The following is a 26,050-nucleotide window of genomic DNA, read 5'->3' as shown; positions in this document are numbered from 1 at the left end:
ATCACACAAGCAAGAGTGCGATATGGCCCTACATCAGCACTGCTGTGATTGCGGACGGCACTCGGCCTGCGGCCTAGCATTTTCAGAGCTGACCATCACCACCACCCCACTCCTTTGTGCCGGACTGCCAGGTCATCGGAACTGCAGTCCAAGGTGGAACCCATGTAGATCGGGAGGACACGGCTGTCATCAAAAGAGAAACAGCGGCGCATCACCAAGGGACTCTGACTCTGCTGCACTGGTGCCAGTCACGTCTCCGCAAACTGACCAGTAAAAGCCAACGCTCGTCGGTAGGAAGGGGGTTACTGGTGAGCGCAACTCCACTGAGCAAAAACTCACACTACGGACTCTTTTTCCCAGCCTGACTGTAGTACGGACCGACCAGCCATTCTGTTTCTGCCTTGGTAGTCCGGAGAGGAGGGGAATTTCCTGGATGTCGCCACAGCTTCCAGATGGTGGATTCCGGTGGTCAAGCTGGATGAGCCCATCATGGTATACTCCATCAGCGGCACGACCCTGGCCATCATCACCCATTCCACTAAACCACTCACCCTCGTCTCCGGCAACCATTCGGTACAGCTGTCTTTCCTCCTGGTCCAGTCTCCGTCAGCACCAGTGGTGTTAGGGCATCCATGGTTGGTAATGCACAATCCTCACAAAGACTGGTCAACCAATTCTGTTTTTGCATGGAGTCTGTATTGTCTGTTCCATTGTCTTAACTCTGCTGTCTCTCCTGTCCAGTCTTGTGTCTTGTTTCAGGATGAACCGGCGGATTTATCCGGAGTAACTGTGGCATACCATGATATGAGGGTGGTGTTTAGTCGGTCCCACGCCGCGACCCTTCTTCCTCATTGCCCATACGATTGTGCTATCGATCTGCTTCCTGGTACTTCTCCCCCACAAGGTCAGTTATATTCGCTCTAACACCCATAGGGGGCACTTTGAATATTCGGTCATGCTTTTGAGATTGGTCAACTGTCTTCGCTGTCTTCCAGGGGCTCGTGAATGATGTGCTTCAAGACATGGTCGACTGAATTGTGTTTGTTTACTTAGATGATATTCTTATCTTCTCCCAGAATATCAAGGACCATGTCCAGCATGTCAGGCGGGTGCTTCACCGACTGCTAGAGAACCGGCTGTTCATTAAGGCAGAGAAGTGTGCTTTTCATGCACAATCGGTTCCTTTCCTGGGGTTCATCGTCTCGTCCGAGGGAGTGCGCATGGATCCGGTTAAGGTCAAGGCAGTTTCTGATTGGCCAACCCCAGATTCCCGCAAATCCTTGCAAAGGTTTCTGGGGTTTGCCAATTTTTATCGCCATTTAATCAGAAACTTCAGCCAGCTCGCTGTGCCTCTGACGGATCTCACTTACACCCGTACTGAGTTTTGCTGGTCCCCGCGGGCTGAAGCCGCATTTTCTAAATTAAAAGAAAGGTTTACTACCACTCCCATTCTAAACCCTTCACGTCAGTTCATGGTGGAGGTGGATGCATCAGAGGTCGGTAATGGAGCTTTTCTGTCGCAGCGCTCTTCCTCGGATGGGAAGATGCATACGTGTGCCTTTTTCTCGCACCGCCTCACCCCAGCAGAACGGAATTACGACATCAGTAATAGAGAATTGTTAGCTGTCAGATTGGCCTTGTTGGGGTGGCGCCACTGGTTAGAGGGTTCGGGGGTATTTTTCTGGGTCTGGACTGACCATAAAAATTTTGAATATATCCGCAGAGCAAAGTGTCTAAATTCCAGACAGGCTTGTTGGTCACTATTTTTTACGTGCTTTGATTTCATCTTGTCGTATTATCCAGGCTCTAAAAACGTTAAGCCTGATGCCCTGTCTTGATGTTTTGAAGTCAAGACCTCCATCGCCCCTCCGGAAACCATCCTACCTGGCTCTCAGGTGGTGGGCATGGTGTCCTGGGACGTGGAGGCTAAAGTCTGCTCCACTTATTTGCTCTGCATTCGGTCCAGACACATGTCCCCCGGTAGGGCCACTCGTTCAACATCGCCTGCCATCCAGGGGCTGCTCGTACCCAGGAGCTCATTAGACAGCGATTCTGGTGGCCTTTGCTAGCGCTGGACGTTTGCCAGTTTGTGTCCGCTTGCCCTGTTTGTGCATCTAGCAAGACTTCCTGTCAGCCTCCGGCTGGGCTCCTCCAACCTCTGTCAGTCCCTTCGAGACCTTGGTCCCACATAGCCATGGATTTTGTCACCGGTCTTTCCCCGTGCCATGGTAACACGGTCGTTATGCCCATGGTGGACCGGTTCTCGAAGGCGGCTCATTTCATTCCCTTCCCCAAATTACCTTCAGCGAGGGAGACAGTGGTTGAGGACATTAATCACATCTTCCACATTCATGGTCTCCCAGTCAATGTGGTTTCTGACTGGGGACCCCAGTTCGTGTCACGGTTTTGGGCAGAATTCTGCCAACAGCTGGGTGCTACTGTGAGTATGTCTTCTGGGTTCCATCCCCAGACTAATGGGTAGTTTGAGCGAGTAAATCAAGAGCTTGAAAAGATCCTACATTGTGTTGCCTCCCATAATCCGTTTTTTTGGGGCTCTCTTTAGTCTGGGTCGAGTATGCCCACAATTCCTTACCGTCATCTATGGGGCTATCACACAGTGAGTGTGTTTAAGGCTGATTCTGGTGATACAATTGCATTTCTCTCTTCCTCCTTTGAACATAACAAATGTAATGCTTTATACTAACTGTCATTTCTAAGTCCTTAATATTTTTATATATAAAGCCTAACATATTTTCACATTTGTATGTGAACAAATTGTTGATCTGAAGCATTATGTTGGTAACTACGTATTAATGAAAGTTGTTTTCTTTAGACTCACCGATCCATATATATAAACTTCTTAACAACAAAAAGTGATTGAAATAACAATAGTACTGTAATAACATGTACTATTATTATTACAGTTAGTGAAGAAAGAAAGAAAGAAAGAAAGAAAGAAAGAAAAATATTTGCCAGAAGAGTGTTTAAGGGTGGGCCTGGTTTATACACCATGTCAACATTACATGATGTCAAGACAAACTACATTAAACACTCTCATCAGACTGTGGAGTCAATGACTCCTTGTGAGGAGGTAATCTACAGTATACTTTAATAATGCTTCACAGTACTTATTTTACAATAATTCAGATTATCACGACAATTTACACAATCAGTATTAAAATACACTACGTGTAGAGTTTCTATGAATCTTATCACTTACAGTTAGATTAAATATCAAAACTGAATCCAAATTCTCACACTTCTTCACTTTATCTGAAGTATTGAGTCATTAACTAAAGTTTATTTTTTTAAAGTGAGTTTTATTGCTCTCATTGCATCATGTTCAGCCTTGCGTAAAGTCATTGTACACTCATATCAATTGTACAGTAACTATAATCTTTATTAAAGGGGTGTGTGCAGTTATGAAGATATTATTAGTGTAATTGAATGTAATATATTTAGTTTAGTTTTGACAGACTGATCTGGAACCTGCTTGACAAAAACAATTACAGATGTATCTTTGTACTGGAGCTCCCTCTAGTGCTTTAAAGCGGCTACATTAAGTCTTTTAAAAGACCCTATGAAATCAAAATAGAAGTTTTGTGGCATTTAATCCATGGCTGTTTGCTTTGAAATAATCTATTTGCTAGTGTATTCCTAAAAGCTGACAAAAATACCTTTTAGCAGGTAATCGCATTTAATTTGTTTCCTGGGAATCAAACCCATGCCTCTGGCGTTGCCTCACGCTCTACCAGTTGTAATTCTCGATATATCCAATACATCTAAGAAGATCAAAATGCATAATAATAAACCATAAGTCAGTGAGGTGCTTCAGCTTTGAACTTTATTTATTTTTTCAGAAAAACAAACCAAAAAAAACAAAAAACATTCTAAAACATTTCTACATAATTTCACAGAAATTACCTTGTAATGCAGATCCCTATATTAACGTATTCATTTCCTGTCTTGTCTTTGTCTTAAATAGGCAGTCTGAAGATACAGTTTAAGTCAGAAGTTTACATACACCTTAGCCAAATACATTTAAACTCAGTTTTTTCACAATTCCTGACATTTAATCATAGAAAAATGTCCCTGTCTTAGGTCAGTTAGGATCACTATTTTAAGAATGGAAAATGCCAGAATAATAGTAGAAAGAATGATTTCAGCTTTTATTTCTTTCATCACATTCCCAGTTGGTCAGAAGTTTACATACACTTTGTTAGTATTTGGTTGCATTGCCTTAAAATTGTTTAACATTTTGGGTAGCCTTCCACAAGCTTCTCACAATAAGTTGCTGGAAGTTTGGCCCATTCCTCCAGACAGAACTGGTGTAACATGATGCTGCCACCCCCATGCTTCACGGTTGGGATGTGTTCTTTGGCTTGCAAGCCTCACCCTTTTTCCTCCAAACTTAACGATGGTCATTATGGCCAAAAAGTTCAATTTTTGTTTCAGCAGACCAGAGGACATTTCTCAAGATATTTGTCCCCATGTGCACTTGCAAACTGTAGTCTGGCTTTTTTATGGAGGTTTTTTAGCAGTGGCATCTTCCTTGCTGATCAGCCTTTCAGGTTATGTCGATACATGGCTCGTTTTACTGTGGATATAGATACTTGTCTACCTGTTTCCTCCAGCATCTTCACAAGGCTGATGGCTGCGTGGTCCCATGGTGTTTATACTTGCATACTGTAGTTTGTAAAGATGAACGTGGTACCTTCAGGCGTTTGGAAATTGCTCCCAACGATGAACCAGACTTGTAGAGGTCCACAATTTTTTTTTTCTGAGGTCTTGGCTGATTTCTTTTGATTTTCCCATGATGTCAAGCAAAGAGGCACTGAGTTTGTAAGTAGGCCTTAAAATACATCCACAGGTACACCTCCAACTGACTCCAGTTAGCCTATCAGATGCTAATTGCCTAAAGGCATTTTCTGGAATTTTCCAAGCTGCTTAAAGGCACAGTTAAATTAGTGTATGTAAATTCTGACCCACTGGAATTGTGATATAGTCAATTAAATGTGAAACAATCTGTCTGTAAACAATTGTTGGAAAAATTACTCATGTCATGCACAAAGTAGATGTTCTAAACGACTTGCCAAAACTATAGTTTGCTAATATTAAATCTGTGGAGTTGTTAAAACATTAGTTTTAATGATGTCAACCTAAGTGTACGTAAACTTCTGACTTCAACTGTATATCTGACTAACAGGAGAAATAAAATATTCAATTTATTTAAAAAGGACAGGTTTAAGAATCACAAAAGTTGGGCAGACAGCTCTCAGTATTCTGATGACATCAAAAACACTGTAAAATTTGAAAAGGACAGTTTGTAAACACATTTAAAGATGCTCCCTGTTGGTTTGTAGTACAGTATGTTACAGCAGTGAAATAAATGGCAGAATGAATATACTGTACACCATTTCATACACCTGAGCTGCCCATGTCAGCGTAAAACATTGTTTTAATCTCCAAACTTTTTGAAGGTATGTAAAGGAATAGTTCACCCAAAAATGATAATTCTCTCATCATTTACTCACCCTCATGCCATCCCAGATATGTATGACTTTCTTTTTTCTGCAGAACACAAACAAAGAATTTTAGAAGAATATTTCTGCTCTGTAGGTCCATAAAATGCAAGTGAATGGTGGCCAGAAATTTGAAGCTCCAAAAAGCACATAAAGGCAGCATAAAAGTAATCCATAAAAATCCAGTGGTTAAATCCATATTATCTGAAGTTATATGATAGGTGTGGGTGAGAAACAGATCAATATTTAAGTCCTTTTTTACTATAAATCTCCACTTTTATTTTCACTTTCACATTCTTCTTGTTTTTGGCGATTCACATTCTTCATGCATTGGCAGAGGAGAAATGATAGTAAAAAGGACTTATATATGGATCTGTTTCTCACCCACACCTATCATATCACTTCTGAAGATATAGATTAAACCACTGGAGTCTTATAGATTACTTTTATGCTGCTTTTATGTGCTTATTGGAGCTTCAACATTTTGGTATCCATTTATTTGCATTGTATGGACCTACAGAGCTGAAATATTCTTCTAACAATCTTTGTTTGTGTTCAGCAGAAGAAAAAAGTCATACACATCAGCGATGTCATGATGCTGAGTAAATGATGAGAGAATTGTCACTTTTGGGTGAACTATCCCTTTAAGTAGGCAAATGTGTTTTCCAGTATTCATTCATCTCCATAAAACAACTACTTATTTAGGGACTTTGAAACTCCAAACTGCTAAATATCAGGACTCTTTCCTAATCTTGTATGGACTGCACATCAAAGAAAGGCACACAGCTTGGGACAACATCTTTTTCCTATTAATCTCTGTAGAAATGGATACTGCAAATAGTCTTGAAGAAGAACGACTAAAAATAGCATTTTAAATGTCTTATTTCCTTCATCAGGTTTCATCTGCATATGTGAAACTAGTCATTAAAGAATAAACGAGTGAATCTCACAAAAACATGTCTGGGTCATATTTCACTCCAAAATAAAATGTGTATTTATCTTTAAAAAAAAAAAAAGGGTTGGACAATTTTTATATTTTCAAATTCTCATTACCACAATATGGCAAGATGTTTCATTGGAGTTTATTTTTTTTTAATTTTTAATTTTTTTGTTGTCATTTCCATTATTCTAAATGGTGATTCTCATTACTGTAATACAAAAAAATATATATATATATACACACCGATTAGCCACAACATTAAAACCACCTGCCTAATGGTCCCGCCCCACCCACCCTGTGCCATCACAACAGCACCAACCCGCATTTCACCACAATTGTACAGAGTGGTTATCTGAGTTACCATAGACTTTGTCAGTTCGAACCAGTCTGGCCATTCTCTGTTGACCTCTCTCATCAACAAGGCATTTCCATCCACAGAACTGCCGCTCACTGTATGTTTTTTGTTTTTGGCACCATTCTGAGTAAACTCTAGAGACTGTTGTGTGTGAAAATCCCAGGAGATCAGCAGTTAAAGAAATACTCAAACCAGCCCATCACTGAGATCCAATTTTTCCCCATTCTGGTGGTTGATGTGAACATTAACTGAAACTCCTGACCCGTATCTGCATGATTTTATGCACTGCTGCCACACTATTGGCTGATTAGATAATCACATGGATGATTGGAACCTAACTGTAAAGTGTTAAAAAAAAAAAAAAAAAAAAAAATGTATTTTTTTCCACCTTACAGTAATGAACATTTTCTGTATTATAGTAATGATGATTTGGGTGGAAAATGTGTTTACTAATCATGAAAATAATTTCACAATGCAAAAAATCTTAAACGGCACAAAAATGGGCTTCATTATCTTTAAGCAAAATATAATTTCATATTTCTTTCATCTGATTTTAGGGTGAACTATAACATGACAGACATGTTCTTGACAAGTTTCATGAGATTCACCCAAAATCTCTTTTGAAATCCAACAAGGAAAAGTAAGCAGCTCTTCATAGCAAACATACATATAGACAAATACAAAGACAAATATGTTTAAATGTCATTGCTCAGCAGGCCTTTCTAAGGTCCATTTGTGTCCAGAACTCTCAGATCAGCAGGACTTTGAGCAGAAAGCCACATGGCCATCCACTGCCTTCATATTCAATATCTTCAATATATATGGCAGGAGTAGCCATATATCAGATCAATTCTGCAGTTCAAGTGTAAGGAGGCGTCACTCTCAACAGGAAGTGACATTTACAGCTACAGTATATAAAAGCAGACGTCTAAGTACCAGCACACATCTAAACCTTTAAACAATCATTTCAGCATTATATCTCAAGTGCAAACCATATTTATTCGATCCAAAGAGCCTGAGCTGCTAGTTTACAGTTAAAGTTACCCAGCACTTAAAACAACCTTCATTTTCTTTAAATCTTTAGTAAAAATGTCCATTTTCAGTTACCAATAAGAGCTCATCATCTAACAGACATCAAGATACATATATATCCAGGGACACACTTGGTAATAAATAAGAGTCTTTTTGCTCTCGTAGGTGTGTTTAGTTTAGACAGCAGCTTGCAGACACTAAATCACCCAGATTTAGTCCTGTGTCTTCCTATATGAGATGGACCTCATGTAAGGGGTCCTTCGAGACACAGCAGTTTGGTCCTTTAAGGTGTCCGTTCTCATGTTGAGTTTGTTTGAAGCATCTCAGTTAGCTGCAGTTTTAACCTTTCAGACTTTTACCGGACTGTGAGTTCCACATGCCTCTCTTAGAGTGATAGTAGTGGAAGAAGTTTCTCAGTCTCAACCGCTCAACCTCCAGACCGTTTTGCAGCACTCTGAAAGAGAGAGAGATGAATGTAATTGAATTAATTGAAGAAGTAATTTATTTATTTTTGTTAGATTTGCTGATTGTTAATTTCTACTTTTACGCTCTCACACAGCATGTGTCCTTGCATTCTAAAAACGGTGGGTAACTAAAGGAAAAGAACGCAGGTGTCTCAAGACGTGTTTTTAGAAGTTGAAGTTCTTTTTAACTTGACAATGCGTCTAAAAAATGCATCAGGGCTGTCAATTTTTTATTAAATTAATTATATGATGTAGTGATTAATTAATCGAATTAATCACATATAATCAATATTTGCAGAGAAAGGCTCCCAAATAAAGATAACATAATATAAAATTATAATTTAAGTATTTATAAATATAATATATATTTAATAATTCAGATTATTCAAATATATTGCGTTAATGTGGCAGACAATTAAAGCTTTGACTATACAAAAAGTAGCTTTATTTCCATTTATTGGACATATGTTCCATATATTTATTTCCATAAGCCTGTTATTGGCTTACTCTAGTGTAACGATGCTGGCTGCTGAAGGCAATGACGAAGTGTAGAGAACCCAAGTGCAGTTTATTTACAAATGTGATAACCAATAACCCTAACTACAAACGTGAAACATAAAACATAAACTTGACAATAAACTTGACATAAACAGAACGTGGCTTGACTTGGCTAGAACAAAACACATCCACATACATTCAGTACTTGACAATGGACAATGGCAAACATGAGGGCTTAAATACAAGACATGGGAGAACATAAACCAATGAACAAACAGAACTCATAAAAAGATAATTAAACAATAAACCAATGAAAACATGACACATGAACATGGAGGGAAAACATGAAATCACATGACAAGGGATCACATGACATGAAACAGGAACTAAACTTTTCAAAATAAAAGACATGAATCAACAAAATACACATGACATCTAGACAGTAATCAATTTTCAGTTGAGTTCATCAGTCTATCACAAGATGCACTGTGTCTGCACGATTTTAAAATGTTTATCTATATAGTACGTACAACCTGTGTCAGACACATTTGAAGCTTTTCACTTTCACGCCATAAACACGCATTTTAATCTCAAGATCCCTGCATTCGAATTGTCTCTGAACCCAAAAGCGCATCATCTGTGAAAGGCTCTGTATTCCTTTTGTGCTGCTTGCTCTTGTTGGATTGAGAGACGTGTTGCCTGTGCAGCCCAAGGAGTTCTAGGTACAGCCCAAGCTGAGGCTGCCCTCTGCTGACTGTGGAATGCAAAAATATCAAGGCGTATTGCAGAACTTAAAGGGATAGTTCACCCAAAAATACAAATTCTCTCATCATTTACTCACCCTCATGCCATCCCAGATGTGTATAACTTTCTTTCTTCTGCAGAACACAAACAAAAATGTTTAGATGAATATTTCAGCTCTGTAGGTCCTTACAATACAAGTGAATGGTGACCAGACCTTTCAAGCACTAAAAATCTAATTAAGGCAGCATAAAAGTAATCCATAAGACTCCAGTGGTTAAATCTATATCTTCAGAAGCGATATGATAGGTTTGGGTGAGAAACAAATCAATATTTAAGTCAATTTTTACTTTAAATCTCCACTTTTACTTCCACATTCTGAAAGTGAAAGTGGAGATTTGTGATAAAAAAGCATTGAAATATTGATCTGTTTCTTACCCAAAGTGATTGCATGGCCTCAGAAGACATATATTATACCACCGGAGTCTTATGGATCACTTTTATGCTGCCTTTATGTGCTTTTTGGACCTTCAAAGTTCTGGTCACCATTCACTTGCATTGTATGGACGTACAGAGCTGAAATATCTAAAAATCTTTGTTTGTGTTCTGCAGAAGAAAGAAATACACATCTGGGATGGCATGAGGGTGAGTAAATGATAAGAGAATTTTCATTTTGGAGTGAACTATCCCTTTAAGGGGCATGATTAATTGTGTTAAAACAATTAATTGAATATAATTCACATAATTAAATCACACTTAATTAGTCCTTATTATTATTATTATTATTATTATTATTATTATTATAGTAAATGTCACTTGACAAAATCTAACTGGTATATGTTACTATTTACCCAGAGGTGCAAATAGTGCCTTATTTGATAATTGATTTTATCTCTTAAAATCTCTAAATATTATACATTTAAAAAATTTTTTTTATTATTATTATTATTTTACTTCTTTTCATTTTAAACTAAAAACTTATTTCATTCATACGTTCAGTGTAAATTGCCCCTTACACTGTTATGTTCTTGGAGGCATTATTTGCACGCATAAAAATATTTTTGTGCTAGTTTAAAAAATTGCTCAAAAGTAAAATAAAACAAATGCAAAGAGTATTAATAGTATTATATTTTATATTATTATTATTGTAAATGTTGTATATGTTACTATGTTTCACCAGGGTGCAAATAGTCTCTGCCTTATTTTATTAATTGAATATTTCATATTTTATTTTTAATTATTTAAATTTTTATTCTTTTACTTCTTTTTATTTTAAACTGTAATTTTTTTTTATTTGTCCTACTTGTGATATCCTCCATTTGCACTATTGCTATTTTACCTATTTGCAACAATTTGGCATAAGATATTATGTCTTGTTTTCAGAGAAATTCAGAGAACTAAATTTAGTGAGGTTTATGCTTAAAACAAGAAAAAAAAAAAAACAATTTGCCAATGGTGTAAGAAAAATAAACAATTTTAAAAATGAAAACTTTAAGCATAAAGTTTAATACATTTTGTCAGATTTCTCTAAAAATGTCCTTAAAGCTGTAGTATGTGACCTTTTCAGTGTTAAAATACTTTTTCTATCCCATCTTAATATGCAGAGACAACTATAAGTAAGCCATTCATAAGTTAATTTTCTCAAAAACTGTAAACACTGTGTCTCTGTGGCACTATAAAAATGACTGTTTGTTTTGTGCGACCCATTTAGACCCATCCCAACAACGTTACTCTGGACTATCTGACTGTTTGAACAACAGAAGACAAGGGGTGTATTTAGAAAGATGTTTTGAAAATTCCATTCAGTTGCACTAGTTTCGAAGAAATTATATACCTTAGCTTTAATATCTCATGCCAAATTTTGCTTGTCAAGTAAATATATCTTGTTTTAAGAATATTTAGATATTTTTACTGGAAAACAAAACAAAAATACTAAATAAGGAAAAGATTTTTTGCACTGCAGGTGAGAGATGTCAACAGTAAGCGACTGTTGATAATGCTGACCTTTGCTCATATCTGTAAATGAACACAAGTATCCAGTAAAATGAATCATGCAGAACTGTAACATCCTTGTACCTGTCAAGCAGCTCCCAGTCTTCTCCTCCCCAGCGGTCTTTAAACTCTTCTGTATTCATACCACCAATCTTGTCAAAGTCTGACTTGTAAATGCCAAAAAGACCAAAGCCGTTAACCTCCCAGTAACCTACACAGAGAGAGATATGGGTTTTATAGAACTTTTAGATATACAGGCTTCATAAGTGTTACCAAATATTTTTAAGATGTTTTAACCAATCTGATGCAGTGAGGTGTGTGTGAGTCATGTATGTATTACCATCAGGCTCTTGTGGTGAACTGCCGCAGCCCAGTCTCATGACTATAGGAGCGAAGGCCAGTTTACCCTCCACACAGTGTTTCCTGATGCTCTCCAGAATGTTCAGAGGGAAATGAATGTGCAGGTCACACAGAAACACAATACTGTGACTGTCCTGTGAATGTACAAAAACATACTGTAAAATTACACACTGCAGTGGTGTGGTACAAAAACTATTACTGGTGAAAAGCCTTTTGATTGTCTAATGCCATCGTTGTTTCTTAATCACAAAATAGCAACAGCTGTGAATCACCAGTCTTATTTATACAGTCATTAACATGAGGAGGATTCCTAAAAATGGTTTAAACATCAATCTACATGTCTCCATAAAGAGTGATTCACTGATAATCAGTCTTACATAAAGGTTAAAAGTCTAATCCCTGTATGGGAAACTGTGTCATTAATGCTTACAGTAATTATGAGTTCCTGACTAATTAAAACCATTCACACAGGGTCCAAAATTAACACCTGCCAAGCACCAAATGCAAGTAAAAATTGACTTTGGCAAGTTAATAAAATGTTTAAGGCAGATGTATATTCTGCGTCGAACCTACACCATAGCCTGACTTTCATCTCTCCAAAAATGCAACCACGCGTTGCATCAACACAGACCACAACAGATGTGTCTGGTCCGCTTTGTAACCAGAGAGTGTTTAGATTATTTTTAGATCAATGCATTGTTTCACATTGTATTTTGGCTCATTTTAATCTGGAGCATCTGCTAAATTTATACTCAGTTTGTTTTTTATGAAATGTATAATTATTTCAGAGATGAAGGCATTTCTCTTAATACACTAGCATTTTGGCAATGAAAATACAACAAACCCACGAAGGGCCTTGCATTTTTGTAACAGGTGCACTTTTACCAAGAGATGGCTGACCTGCACACTTTGTCAAACATTTGTAAGGAAAAAAACAGCTAAATAACACTGTCATAGGGAAAAGTATTTATTTCTAAATGTACACGACTTTCTACAAGAGGATAAAAAATAAAAGAGCGGTGGATTACAGCAGTGAGAAGAGAGATGTCAAATGTACTGTCACTCCCTCAGCAGCTGTATTAGAAACTCAGCTGTGGTAACTATTTTTTTTTTTTTTAACTAATTCCATGGTAAATCATAATGTTATACATTTAAAGTAAATAATACAAAAATTGAAAATATAAAAGGTTTGGTAGATTTACTCTGCTAAATAAGGCAGAAACATGTCAACACAGTCTGTGAAAAGGGTCTATTATCCTTTATAATTACAGTGAGTCCGGAATGGTGTAAACGTCACATATAAGAGTATGTAACATAAGAGTTTCATCTTTAGATTTTTACCTCTATGGTGTCCACACCAATTTGCAATCCAGCGGAACGTTCAAAGTTTCCTTCCCTCCTCAAATATTCATATCTATGTGACCAAAAAAACAAAAAACAAAACCAAAAAACAGATAAGAATTTTATTCAAATGATATTAAAGACATCATAATTCATTTCCAAATAAACAAAGAAGTAATAAACAAATTAAACGTGAATAAAACGCCTCAACATTTATATGCTAAGTAGCAACAAAGTATAACATTGGCTATCAATATAATGTTGTATATTAGCTGAACATATTATGAAGGTGTATGTGACTATATATGTGTGTGTACCTTGGCACTGAACTTTCTCTAAGGGCCTGTTCAACATCCATGTCTTCACTCTGGAAGTCCACAATGATGATATTGAAGTTGTTGTCCATGGTCTCATGATGCAGAAACTCCATATCGAAAATGAACTGCTGAACCCAACGAGCCTGATTCTTCACTATAGGAAACATATATATATATATATATATATATATATATATATTTTTATACATATACACATATAAAAAAAAACACATCATTATAATATAATATTCATGCATAATTTATTTCAGCCATATCAGAACTGATTTTTGTAAAACACAAATGATCGCCCTTTTGTGTTATAGTCACAGAGATTAGAACTGAACTGACTTGCAATAAAGTCAAAATGCTGCACTTAAAATAACCCTTATCTTTCATTTATGCATTGATTTTAATGTATTTTATTAAACCTGTTGACATCTTCCATGTTGTCTCCAATTGGCCTATAAAGCCATGGCATAAATTTAATTTTATAAATTAAATTTTGTTGGTCTTTTCAATTTTTGAAAATTAAATCAGAATTGTAGATGCATTACTGCAAAGTATGATAGATTCCAAGTACACAGTTGGACTTTTTCAGTACAGAGGTTTCAGTGAAGGAATAAACTTTCTTCTATCTTCCACACAAATATAATCCACCACCACAACAAATAAAAACTGCTCTTTTCAATGAATTTCTGAGCCACCTAAAATGGAAAAAATTAATAAGGTACTGGTGATCATCCTCAGCCCAAGATGTATTTCAAAATAATTGCCCTTTTTACGCCATACGCAGTTCTGCGTGTTCTTCCCAAACAATTCAACCTTAGTTTCATGAGTCCACAAAACATTTTCCCAGTAGCGTTGTGGAGTGTCAAGGTGGTCTTTGGCAAACTTCAGGCGGGCAGCAATGATTTTTTGGAAAGCAGCGGCTTCCTTCGTGGTGTGCTGCCATGGACACCATGCATGTTTAATGTTTTCCATATAGTAGATTAATGAACAGAGATGTTAACCAGTTCCAATGATTCCTTCAAATCTTTAGCTGTCACTCTAGGGTTCTTTTTTTACCTCAGTGAGCATTCTGTGATGTGCCCTTTGAGTGATCTTGGCTGGACGGCCACTTCTAGGGAGAGTAGCCACAGTACTAAATCATCTCCATTTATAGACAGTTTGTCTAACTGTGGACAGATGAATATCTAAACTCTTCAAGATAACTATGTAACCCTTTCCAGCTTCATGCAAAGCAACAATTCTTGATCGTAGGTCTTCTGAGATCTCTTTTTCACAAAGCATGGTCTACGTCAGAAGATGCTTCTTGTGAATAGCAAACTCAAAACATTTCAGTCCTTCTTATAAGTCAAAGCAGTTGTAACCCAAACCTCCTATCTCGATTTATTTATTGGATGCCAGGTTTGCCAAATCCTGACTCTAAGTAGCTTTTTTTGGATGTCATTAGCCTAGGGGTTCATATACATTTTCCAACCTACACTGTGAATGTTTGAATTATATATTCAATACAGTATGCACAAATTTGTGTTTTATTTGTTAAAATAGACTGCATTTGTTCATTATTGTAATTTAGATGAAGATCAAACCAGATTTTAAGACAAATTAATACATAAATGCAGGTAATTTCGAAGGGTTCACATTCTTTTTCTTGCCACTGTAGATACATAGATAGAGATGGACGGATAAACAGACAGACAGACAGACAGACAGACAGACAGATAGACAGACAGATCTGACATCTTACCTGGCACCACAAAATGCACCATGACATCTTTTTTCCACTGTAGCATCACTGGCTGGCAGAGCAGGGGTTTGGCAAACACTGTGCCCCACTGTGGGGTGGCATGTACCCCTCGAGTAGGCATGCGAGAGGGGGGAGCTGGTGGACTAGCAACAGGAGCAGAGAGGGTCGAGGCGGTGGCGCCTTCCACATTCTCCAGGCTGTCTTCAACTTGGCCACGGTGCAACAGCATGTAGATGTACTCGGACAGACGGACCACTTTACGACCTCTCTCCATTAACTCCAACTCGATAAGGTAGCGGTTCCCACGTGCAGAATCACACCGCTTTTCTATGTTTATTATGCGGAGGAGAGTGTAAATCCTGCAAAAGAGGGAGAATGTGAGAAAGAGAGGGAGAGAATGACTAAATGGCAGAGCAAGTGATTGCATGATCACTTGAAAGAGTGACAGGGCCAAACAGGGTTTTAAAGAGTAATTCTCTGTTTCATTTAATTTCATTGATTGTGAATAATTTAAACTGTAACACCCCTAGTGTGAACATCTGTTTATCCATCAATTTTTAACACATGGAATGATATATCTTACTATTGTACAAACACAAACAAACAATCCTTACCCTCCATTGCGTTCATTGAGTTTCTCCATGTACTGCGCCAGCACGTCCACCACTTCGCTCTCAGATAACTGCAAGTTTCCTGACACGTTGCATCGAAGATCGTTCCAATCAGAGCGCAATGTCTCAAAGTCCATGCTGTTGATGGTAAACGTCCTTTGCCAATTAATGGCCTCCTCCGCCCACCCAGGGCGGGGCTCCACGTCTTCATAGTTGTACTCACCGCCATCTTCTTCCGGTTCTGGATCCGTCTCCAGCCGCTGTTTTTGGGACTCTGTGATCTCGGAGGTGTGCAAGTAGGAAGTGACACGGAGAGGTTCAGTCGAAAGGACGTTCTCGGAAGAGTTTGAGGATGGAGGAGTGGGGGCAGAAGGCGGTCGAGGGGTCGTAAAGGCCCTTGAAGGATGCTGGTGTTTTTCCCAGACGCCCCGTATCCTATCAAAGCGGCTCGGCATTGCAGCTCTGTTTGAGAGCGCATGAATTTCAGCTGGCTTGCTGAAGTTGGAGCTTCCTGGAACGACTTTGTTTTCCTGTAGAGGAGGCCGTGCAAATATCTGGGATGCCAACAGAGCACCTTTGCTGAGATTTGTTTTGGCACTAAGGTTCACCAGCTTGGTGGTTTTGCCATTCTGGTACAGGAAAACTCCAGGGAAGACCTCTCTAGGTTGGCGTAAAATGGGACTTTGTTTCTCCTTAGCAGGACGAGGTCTGGTTACATAGATCTTGTTGTCCTCATTCTTGCGTTCCTCATTCTTGGTGTTGATGTTGCCAAAGTTGTGGCTGTTGTCATGGCGATGATTGCTACCTTGGGAACGAATGGTGTGGGCGGATTTTCTTAGGATCTGCTTGGCACGGCTGTTGAAGGCCACCAAGGTGGATTTCTGCGGGAACAGCAAGGCCGACCGACTTATTTTGGAGGAACGTTCTTCCATCCGACCCTCTCTGAAGTCCTGTAGTTCCCTTTGAAACCATTTGAGAGAGCGGCCTTGTACGACATTCTCACTTTTTGGCAACCCTACCTTAGACTGACGATCCAGGGCATCTTTATCCATCTCTTTTGACTGAGTCCCGCCCACCTGTATTTTTCTCGTGAAAAAGTGTCTTTGCTCTCTTCTCAGAGCTGGATTGTCCGGCTCTATCTCTTTTCTCTCTAGCACTGTGGGAATTGGCTTATGGGACGGGCTTAAGGTGTGACTCGTTTGGCTGGTATTGGCAGACTTTGCTGACTGGGTGCCAATTACTTGTGCTTCATCATCTGGGTCTGCCCCTTCTTCTTCTTCAAGAAAATCTATAGCAAAACACCACACACATTGACCACTATGAGGGCAACTGCATAAGTGCAGGTCTAATGTCACATTGAGGCATTTCTAGTTAACAACTGTCCATGACAGACCTTGGATAGTCCTTTTAATCAATGTGCCACTTAAAGGCCAATAACACCGAAAGCTAATATTCACCGTAAACAAGACTTTAAAGCTGCAGTGTGTAATTTTCTGTTTCACTAGTGGCAACAAACGGAATTGCAATCTGTTTGAACAGCCCAACATTGGTCCGACCAATGGCATGAGTTTGGGGCACGACTGAACAATGGACTACAAGTGTTTGTGACACCTGACTGAAAACAATCAATATTTTTGTAATTCTGTTTATTACCACTAGTCACACACAGTGCATTCCTATGGACTGAGTTACACTGGGGATGAAATCTGTCTGATACCAAAGAAAGTTCTAATTTTTTTCTTGTAGGTCAATGGTTTTCCTTTGTTCAGCGAAATAAACTTAATGTCCAATACAATATAATCTTTTGGATCAGCAAAGATTAGTGAAAAGTGGTTGTGTTGAATATGCTGTAAATATACACTGCTCCTACCTAGAACCATTTTTAACAACAGCTTTTATATTATTGCTAAGTGTACACACAAACTCACCATCAGGATTAGGGAAGAAGAATGGCCTGTCATCTTCCTCCTCATCCATCTTCATGTATTTATAGAAGCCAAACCTATCAGAGAGAAGAGAGAGAGAGAGAGAGAGAGAGAGAGAGAGAGAGTTCTACAGAACATGTTTACTGTTAATCTCTCTTAAATTCTAGCTAAATTTAATTTAAAGAAACCTACTAGGTGGTCAAAATTTTGACAATTATTACGTTTTTTTTTTCTTTTTTTCAGGTCTTATTGCGCATGATTCATAAGTGCATGTTGTTGTTGTTTTGTTGAAAAAATTTTTATTATGTTTCTACAAAATGTAATAACTGTCTGCAGCTCTGTAACCACTTTCCTTTTCTGCTGATATAATCAAGGTCACATGGGAACAATAATATGAACCAATAGAGTCCCGTCCAACATTATTTACTTTTCACTATTCAGTTACACTTGAAAAATACATAACATACAGAAGCTAAATGTTTTTGCCGTTTCATGTCTTCAAAGGCATCAGAATTTTCTGCTTGTCAGTCACACATCAGATTTGTAAATAATAGCCAAGCATGCATTTTTAGTTCGTTCTACTTAAAATGAATCCTATGTGAGCATTATATTACATTACATATAGTATTAACACTTTGTAAGGTGTAACACATTTACTAGACTGCATTAACGTCATCATAATTTAAACCCAAAGCTTACTTTTCCAGATAGATGGGTGACTCTCTGTAGAAGCACTTGTTCTCTTTCTCCATGTGTGTGAGGCGGGTAAAGTCATTGGGATAAACAAAAGAAAGATAGACCTGTGGACAATGTACAATGTACCAGACAACCAGTTAATACCTTGAGAGTATGTTCACACTGTATATTCGGAATGGAATACTTATACAATATTCTACATACTATTTTTTATAGTTTGAAAAGGTAAAAATTTTAAACAGTAGTATGCTACATTGTTATAATATGATCTCATTACACACGTTTAATGCATTAGCACTTTTGTTGACAGTTTACTGCCAAACAAACTACTTATTAAGAAGATCTGATTAGGAAATTTGCTTATGATTGTAGGCCTAATTGTTATTATATTGTCTAATGCTGCATATAATATTCATGTTTAATAAAATTTCATTTCATGTTTCCTCCCCATCATTATTTCCTCCCTCTTTTTGTGTGTTTTTATTTTTATTTTTTTGTAGGCCTACTATTTTAAGCCTACTTGCATTGTCCGCTGAGGTTTTAAAATTATTAATGGTCTTCCATTGAACTTGTGATAGCCATATCACAGGTTTCACTTTAAATTGAGCTATTTTATGTGTACAAACATTTAATTAATCATTAATCATAATTAAATAATTAAGTAAAAGCATTGATGATAAGTAATTAACAAAGAAGTTAAAATGTTTTATATATAAAGTTTTCTTTTTCTTTTTTTTTTAAACTACACAACAGCTTTTGGTCATGTTTTTCGTTGTTAAAATAGCCTAAATCTATCTAGGGCTTTGCTTTCACCCATGAGTGGGCGGGGCCTACTTGCCGACTCTGTCTATACACACAAAATATAGTACAAGCTGCATGGTACTAGTGTACTATTCTAAACACTCTAATCACAACATTTACAGTGAGTCTGTAATTACATTCTTCAACCAAAAGAGGGCAGTAATCACACAGGATTTCTAAGACTCGAGCACTGCTGCGTCAAGATACAAGGCAACAGGTGCATGTAAATTGTTGCTTAAAAGGCCTTTTGTTCCAAACTCTTTAACGAAACAGGTGCATACATGTGTGGTCAGGGTCCAAATTTGACTTTTTACCACACCTGCTAATGTGCGTGAATTGAGAAAGAAATTCTGGCCAAAAATACTTCCAATGTGGCCATTAATCTGGCTAATGTTGCAGTTCTTAATAAAAATATCGGCCAATTGGTGAGTGACTACTTTGTGTTTACTTGCCAATACTTATTTTTACTCACATTTGGCGCCTTAATAGTGTTAATTTGGTACTTTGTGTGTGGGTATGTAGTTCTATTAAACTCACAAATTGCAGGCCTTGATAGCGGGCGATAGGGAAATCTTTGACCACATATGTCGGCGAGTACAGACAGGCAGGCAACACATTCTCAAGATTAGCAGGGTCGATCATGGGTACTGCAGAGAGAGAGAGAGAGAGAGAGAGAGAGAGAGAGAGAGAGAGAGAGAGAGAGAGAGAGAGAGAGAGAGATAACAGAGTATTGTGTAATGGTGGCCAGCTGATAGATAGCTGTGCAATGTGTATAAACCTCACTCTCCTGACCTCAAGAGGTGCGCTAGAGGCTGTAGCCTTTAGCCTCCTTGTTAGCGCACCCGCCTCCCATGTCGGAGATGCCAGTTCGAGTCCCGTACGGAGCGTGTAGAACAGGCGCGTCACAATGGTGCATTGGCCGGGATGGGAGTGAGGTTTAGGGGGGTGAGTGTAACAGTGGCCAGCTGATAGATAGCTGTGCAATGTGTATAAACCTCACTCTCCTGACATCAAGAGGTACACTAGCGACTGATGCTAAATGTTGTAGCCTTTAGCCTCCTTGTTAGCACACCCGCCTCACATGCCGGAGACGCTGCTTTGAGTCCCGTACGGAGCGGGTAGAACAGGAGCATCACAATGGTGCTTTGGCCGGTAAGGGAGTGAGGTTTAGGGGGGTGAGTGTAACGGTGGCCAGCTGATAGATAGCTGTGCAATGTGTAAAAACCTCACTCTCTTGACCTCAAGAGGTGCACTAGTGACTGACGCTAGAGCCTTTAGCCTCCTTGTTAGCACACCCGCCTCCCATGCCGGAGACACTGGTTTGAGTCCCGTACGGAGCAGGTAGAACAGGAGCATCACAATTGTCACAGAGACAGTTAAATATTACCAGAGGCACAATAGTTATTTCATACATTATTCATCACACAGAGGCATGAATACAAAACACAAAAGGTAGAAAGACAATTTCAACCTTGCTGAAAAGACCAGCCTAGATCAGTATGAATTTCCATGCTAGCCCAGCCTAGTTTAAGCTGGTCTAGCTGGTGGACCAGTAAAACTTAAGTAGGTGAAGTTGGTCAACCAGAATGGTCTTTCTCTGTCTAATCTGAAAAACTGATATGCATTAAATATCCTTTTGGAATCAAATTGTGTCTCCCTGAATCTAAATTATATTGAATTGTAAGATGCCTATACTAGATTCCCATTCCTAGTAGAAAGATATGGAGAAGCGAATCAAATAAAGGTCTAGAAAAGGGGATCGGTTGGGACACATAGAGGCTCACTGTTGAAGAAGGTGTCGCGGGGGTCTGGTTGCAGCATATCGGCGCCATGTTGGCTGCTGTGGGGCTGGATCTCTGCTGGGATGGGGCTGTGGCTTGCCAGTGTCTGAGGAATGTGATCCACATGGTTCATCTTCAAACTGCTCTCATCTGTCTCAAAGAAAGAACGAATAATGATGGATGAAGGTGAGAAATCATTGTTTACAGAAGAGATAAGTGTTTAAAAAGACAATATGAAACAGCATCCGCAACCCATTCAATTTCTGTAATGTGACAGAGTGCTGTCCAAAAGTCTTATACTACACTGAATATATGAGATTCTAAATCTATTTTAATAAAAAAACACCAACCCCATAGCAGCAACACCCTAAAAATTGCTAGCTAGCTAGCTAGACAGACAGACAGATAGCTAGTTAGCTACACCGAGAGACAGCTAGCTAGACCGGTAGCTAGCTAAGTACATAGATAGACAGACAGAAAGCTAGCTAGCTAGACAGACAGCTAGCTAGATAGACAGACATACAGCTAGCTAGACAGACAGGCAGACAGACAGCTACCTAGCTAGATAAACAGCTAGCAATCTAGCTAGCAAGATGTACAGACACCCAGCCATCTAGTTAGGTAGACAGATAGACAGCTAGCTAGCTAGATAGACAGGGACAGACAGCTAGCTAGCTAGCAAGATAGACAGACAAACAGACAGCTAGCTAGCTAGCTAGATAGTAAGCTAGCTAGTCAGAAAGCACATTTTCTGTACATCTCAGAGATGTCTGTTTTAGATATTTTCATCTGGAAAGCATCACAATCTAATCTGCTAAACATCTAAAAAAGATCATATTTACAAACAATCTAAATCATAAATGATTCAAAGACATATGCTGAATGTCTTATTGAGATCTGAGACATACTTATTGACATATGTCTTATAGATGTATTGCAGATGAACAAACAACGTAAAATACGTCTTCCAGCTGAACACATCAAATAGACGTCTGGGTGATGTACGTGTGCTATCAGGATAGCATGACAAACAGCTAGATAGCTAGCAAGAGAACAGACATCCAGCTAGCTAGATAGACAGACAGCTAGACAGACAGACAGCTAGCTAGATCTAGATAGATAGACAGACAGACAGCTAGCTAGCCAAATCAGAGATGGAAACACGACTCAGACTTGTAAACAATTGACTTGACTTGGACTCGAAATCATAGTCTCGTGAAAAACACAAGTCATTTTGCGACAGTTTTTCCCGCCGGCGCTACTACAGAGTTGGCCTCTACCTCTCTCTATATCTCAGTTTATGCACTGTCATTTTCTGTTAAGCGATATCAAACGGCAAATGCACCAACGCAACTATTTGCTACCCGGATAAATGGACAAAGCAGTGTGAGCGCAGAGCAGGTGCGTTCTCGTGTCTCGTGGACCACTCTCGAGCTCTCAACCTCACAACCTAATAATTACAGCGCTGTGAGGTCCAGTGAGAAGTACGGCATGAGTCATGGAAACATTTGAATTCAGCACATAATTCTCTGGTGCAAACCTCTCAGTGATCCATCTAGTTTTAAACCACATTAAATGACCTGACAAAACAGCATTGATGCTAAGAAAACACTGTGACCTGCACAGACATAAATTAGCAGACTTTTCACACATCACCACCTTTATCATGAATTTACTATAGTAACAATAACTGTATTGACTAGTTGATAGTTTATGAATTGTTTACTGTATAAAAATAAAATCCATGATTTAAGTAAAATCTTATTAAGTTTAAATAAACAAAAAAGGCAATCCCTTAAGTAGTCAGTTTTAATATTTCAAAATTGAAATATACAGGGTTTATTAAACTAACCATCTGCAGATAAAGAACTACCCCCCCCCCCCCCCCCCCACAAAAAAAAAAAAAAATAAGGCTTGACTTGGACTTCACCTCAAAGACTTGAGACTTGATTTGGACTCTACCTCGGGGACTTGCGAATAGTGATGTCCGATTCTTGAATGAATATACTTGATTCTCAGCAAGTAACCGATCAGGCGAGAAGGACCTGGCTGCAGCCTGCAGAATGAGGTGGGGCTACATATGGGGCGGAGCTACATGTGTCGCCCCACCCATAACATAGTCTCATTGGCTCGATCATCTTTCATAGACATACATGATAGGAGATGTAGTCGTCAATGCTGGTGTGTTATCATTGTTTGAGAGATACTGAATAGCTGAGCCAAACCATTTGATTATAGTGCTTACTTGTATGTGATATTCAATCCTAAATTCCATGGATTTATCCTACGTTAAAAGTGAGAAACAAATCGGGATTTATAAAGGCTAAAACTGATGTGAAAATGTTCTTATACAGATGCCAACTGAAAATCATGTATATGTGTTGTTTGTGTTTGGTGCTCATAACTCGGTACGTCAGTACAGCATGAACAGTTATAGCCTGTATGCCTCATGCAATATTCCTTATTTTCCGCTATAACAGACTATTTATTGACTGGCGTTGGTTTTCATAACCCATATGTTGGGTCATAAATTAAAATGTTTATATAATAACAACACTGATCCACTTTTTTCATTTTCACCCTATGGTGATATTAAAAAATTAACCTATTTTATAATGAATTTAATTCATTTCTCTAACCATGCGTTATAATGAAGGCTTTGTGAAATTGCACAACTTTTTGATTTACAGATCTGAGTGACAGCAGACACATCAACACAATTTGTTCATCAGTCCATGCGACTCAGTCCTTCAAACATTTGTTTAAAATGACACGTGAGGTACAACACAAAGTCACTTACGAGTCACAGCACTAAAATCAAAATTATCTTTCCAAATTATTTAAACACTGACTACGACCACATTAGAGTTGAATCTTCGCCATAGTAGGATTAGTAATTTTGCCCTCAGCTTTCAACACGACTGAAACAACAACAGGCTGCTCAGTCAATGAACCGTGAGGTACAACACAATTTCATATCACTTATGAGCCACAGCACTATAATAAAAATGATTGGGCTACACTATTTTAAAACGCATCTCCTATAATTGTACACCAATATAAGATGACCAAGCCAATGAGAGTAAGTTATGGGTGGAGCTACATGTGTAGCCACGCCCCAATGTGTTGCCCAAATGAAGAACCAAATGAGCCAGTCCCACTGACTGTCGAAGTTTGCTGAGGATTACCGAGGACTTGCTATGTGTTGAGATGGCAGTAGCCGATTAAAACATTTATGAACCTTCAGATGATCTATCAGCAACAACATACTAAAACGACACTAAATTCAGACAACTAGTAGCCTGACACAAGAGTTCAAAATGAACAAGTTGGACTCATACAGGGAGGCGGCTCTGACGAGTTACAAGACCGGTTATTGAACTAAAGAACCAGTTTGAAATGAAGGAATCAAACCTACAATTGAGGGGGCCTAGGTAGCTCAGCTGACTACCACCCCTGGAGTAGCGAGTTCAAATCCAGAGTGTGCTGAGTGACTCCAACCAGGTCTCCTAAGCAACCAAATTGGCCCGGTTGCTAGGGAGGGTAGAGTCACATGGGGTAACCTCCTCTTGGTCGCGATTAGAGGTTCTCGCTCTCAATGGGGCACGTGGTAAGTTGTGCATGGATTGCGGATGGTAGCATGAGCCTCCACATGCGGAGTCTCCGCAGTGTCATGCACAATGAGTCACGTGGTAAGATGCATGGATTGACTGTCTCAGAAGTGGAGGCAACTGAGACTTGTCCTCCGCCACCCAGATTGAGGTGAGTAACCACGCCACCACGAACACCTACTAAGTAGTGGGAATTGGGCATTCCAAAAAAAATAAAACCATCTACAATTGAAAGTCAACTTTTTGGTCAAGTCTAACTAAAAGAACTACAGATATGAATGACTCAAACATACAGACAGTCATCTCAAAAAGAACCGAATGAGCCAGTCCAAATAACTGTAGAAGTTTGCCAAGGATTACTGTGTCTTATGAGTGAGCTGCTGATACTATGATCATGCGTATACCGAGGGTGAGGACATGAACAAGCCTGGGGCGAACTGTACGTTTCTTTAATGACAAACAAGACGTACTGGAAATATGCTTATGACTAGTTTTATTAAATAACATTTATATTGAAACATGCAAAAACGTTTCACTCGAGAGATGTAAATGAATTTTACTATTGTTTATTTTGCATGCTTATATTGCTTAGATTATATTTAAAACTGTTAAAAGCTGAATCATGGTTTCTGGTGAGTTAATTAAGACTAGTTTATTCTCTTTATACTGTATGCTATAGACCATTTCAAGAATGTAAACAAAAACAAATGAATTAGAATGGTCCAGACGTACAGCATTTCCAGATTCTTTCAACAAAGTATTTTTTCAAGGTAAGTCAGGCCATGAATGTGGCATAAACAAGTGGTATGAAAGTACAGCTCCTATCTACTTGAATGGGGAAAGTCCAAAATCTCCAAAACGGTTGGCCAAGATTATGATAAAAGAACATATTTCAAATAAGCAGTATAATCTGACAACACTGTGGAGCTTCACTCGAGTGGTCCGGCTTCCCTGGGCCTCGGCACTTGAGGGGCATCCTGTCCCGTCGGCCACGACGCGTGCTCCAACTCGTGCCGGGGTTCCGGGGTGCAGGTGTGTTACTGCATGATTTTAAAGCACAACAAAGTCAGAAAAGACAAAGAAAGCGCGAAAAAGAAATGGTGCGCTGATTCTTCACAATGTAGTTGAAATTTAATGTAAGCACAAACGCAACATGTCAAGCAGAAATATCCATTATTTTATTGTATTACCTGTATTAAAGGAGCTTCGGGTGTTCATGCTTTTCATCTGTGTTGATATCAGACACACTAAGGAAGATCCGCGAAGCTCTAGTGATTGTGTGTATCCACTTTTTGAATTTTCCGATCGAACGG

At 38.7% G+C, this 26,050-nt stretch overlaps 1 protein-coding gene across 1 annotated transcript in view; it reads right to left on the bottom strand.

Moving 5' to 3' along the window:
• Positions 1 to 6,786: 6,786 nt before the first annotated feature.
• LOC127435661 (N-acetyl-beta-glucosaminyl-glycoprotein 4-beta-N-acetylgalactosaminyltransferase 1-like) overlaps positions 6,787 to 26,050 on the bottom strand; it is a 217,485-nt gene continuing 198,221 nt past the window's right edge. The window contains exons 10-20 of the mRNA XM_051689294.1: positions 21,130 to 21,276; positions 19,883 to 19,992; positions 18,548 to 18,648; positions 17,852 to 17,925; positions 15,927 to 17,211; positions 15,313 to 15,671; positions 13,563 to 13,716; positions 13,246 to 13,318; positions 11,885 to 12,038; positions 11,629 to 11,755; positions 6,787 to 8,303 (exon numbers count right to left, since the gene is read on the bottom strand). Of these exons, the coding sequence (XP_051545254.1) occupies positions 8,189 to 8,303; positions 11,629 to 11,755; positions 11,885 to 12,038; positions 13,246 to 13,318; positions 13,563 to 13,716; positions 15,313 to 15,671; positions 15,927 to 17,211; positions 17,852 to 17,925; positions 18,548 to 18,648; positions 19,883 to 19,992; positions 21,130 to 21,276 (2,699 nt within the window). The 3' untranslated portion in view covers positions 6,787 to 8,188. The remainder of the gene's footprint in view (positions 8,304 to 11,628; positions 11,756 to 11,884; positions 12,039 to 13,245; positions 13,319 to 13,562; positions 13,717 to 15,312; positions 15,672 to 15,926; positions 17,212 to 17,851; positions 17,926 to 18,547; positions 18,649 to 19,882; positions 19,993 to 21,129; positions 21,277 to 26,050) is intronic.

Source organism: Myxocyprinus asiaticus, chromosome 46 (genome assembly GCF_019703515.2).
Source record: "Myxocyprinus asiaticus isolate MX2 ecotype Aquarium Trade chromosome 46, UBuf_Myxa_2, whole genome shotgun sequence".
In the NCBI taxonomy this organism is placed as follows: domain Eukaryota; kingdom Metazoa; phylum Chordata; class Actinopteri; order Cypriniformes; family Catostomidae; genus Myxocyprinus; species Myxocyprinus asiaticus.
Note: the sequence above shows the minus strand (reverse complement) of the source record. Positions and strands in the feature narration are given on the sequence as shown.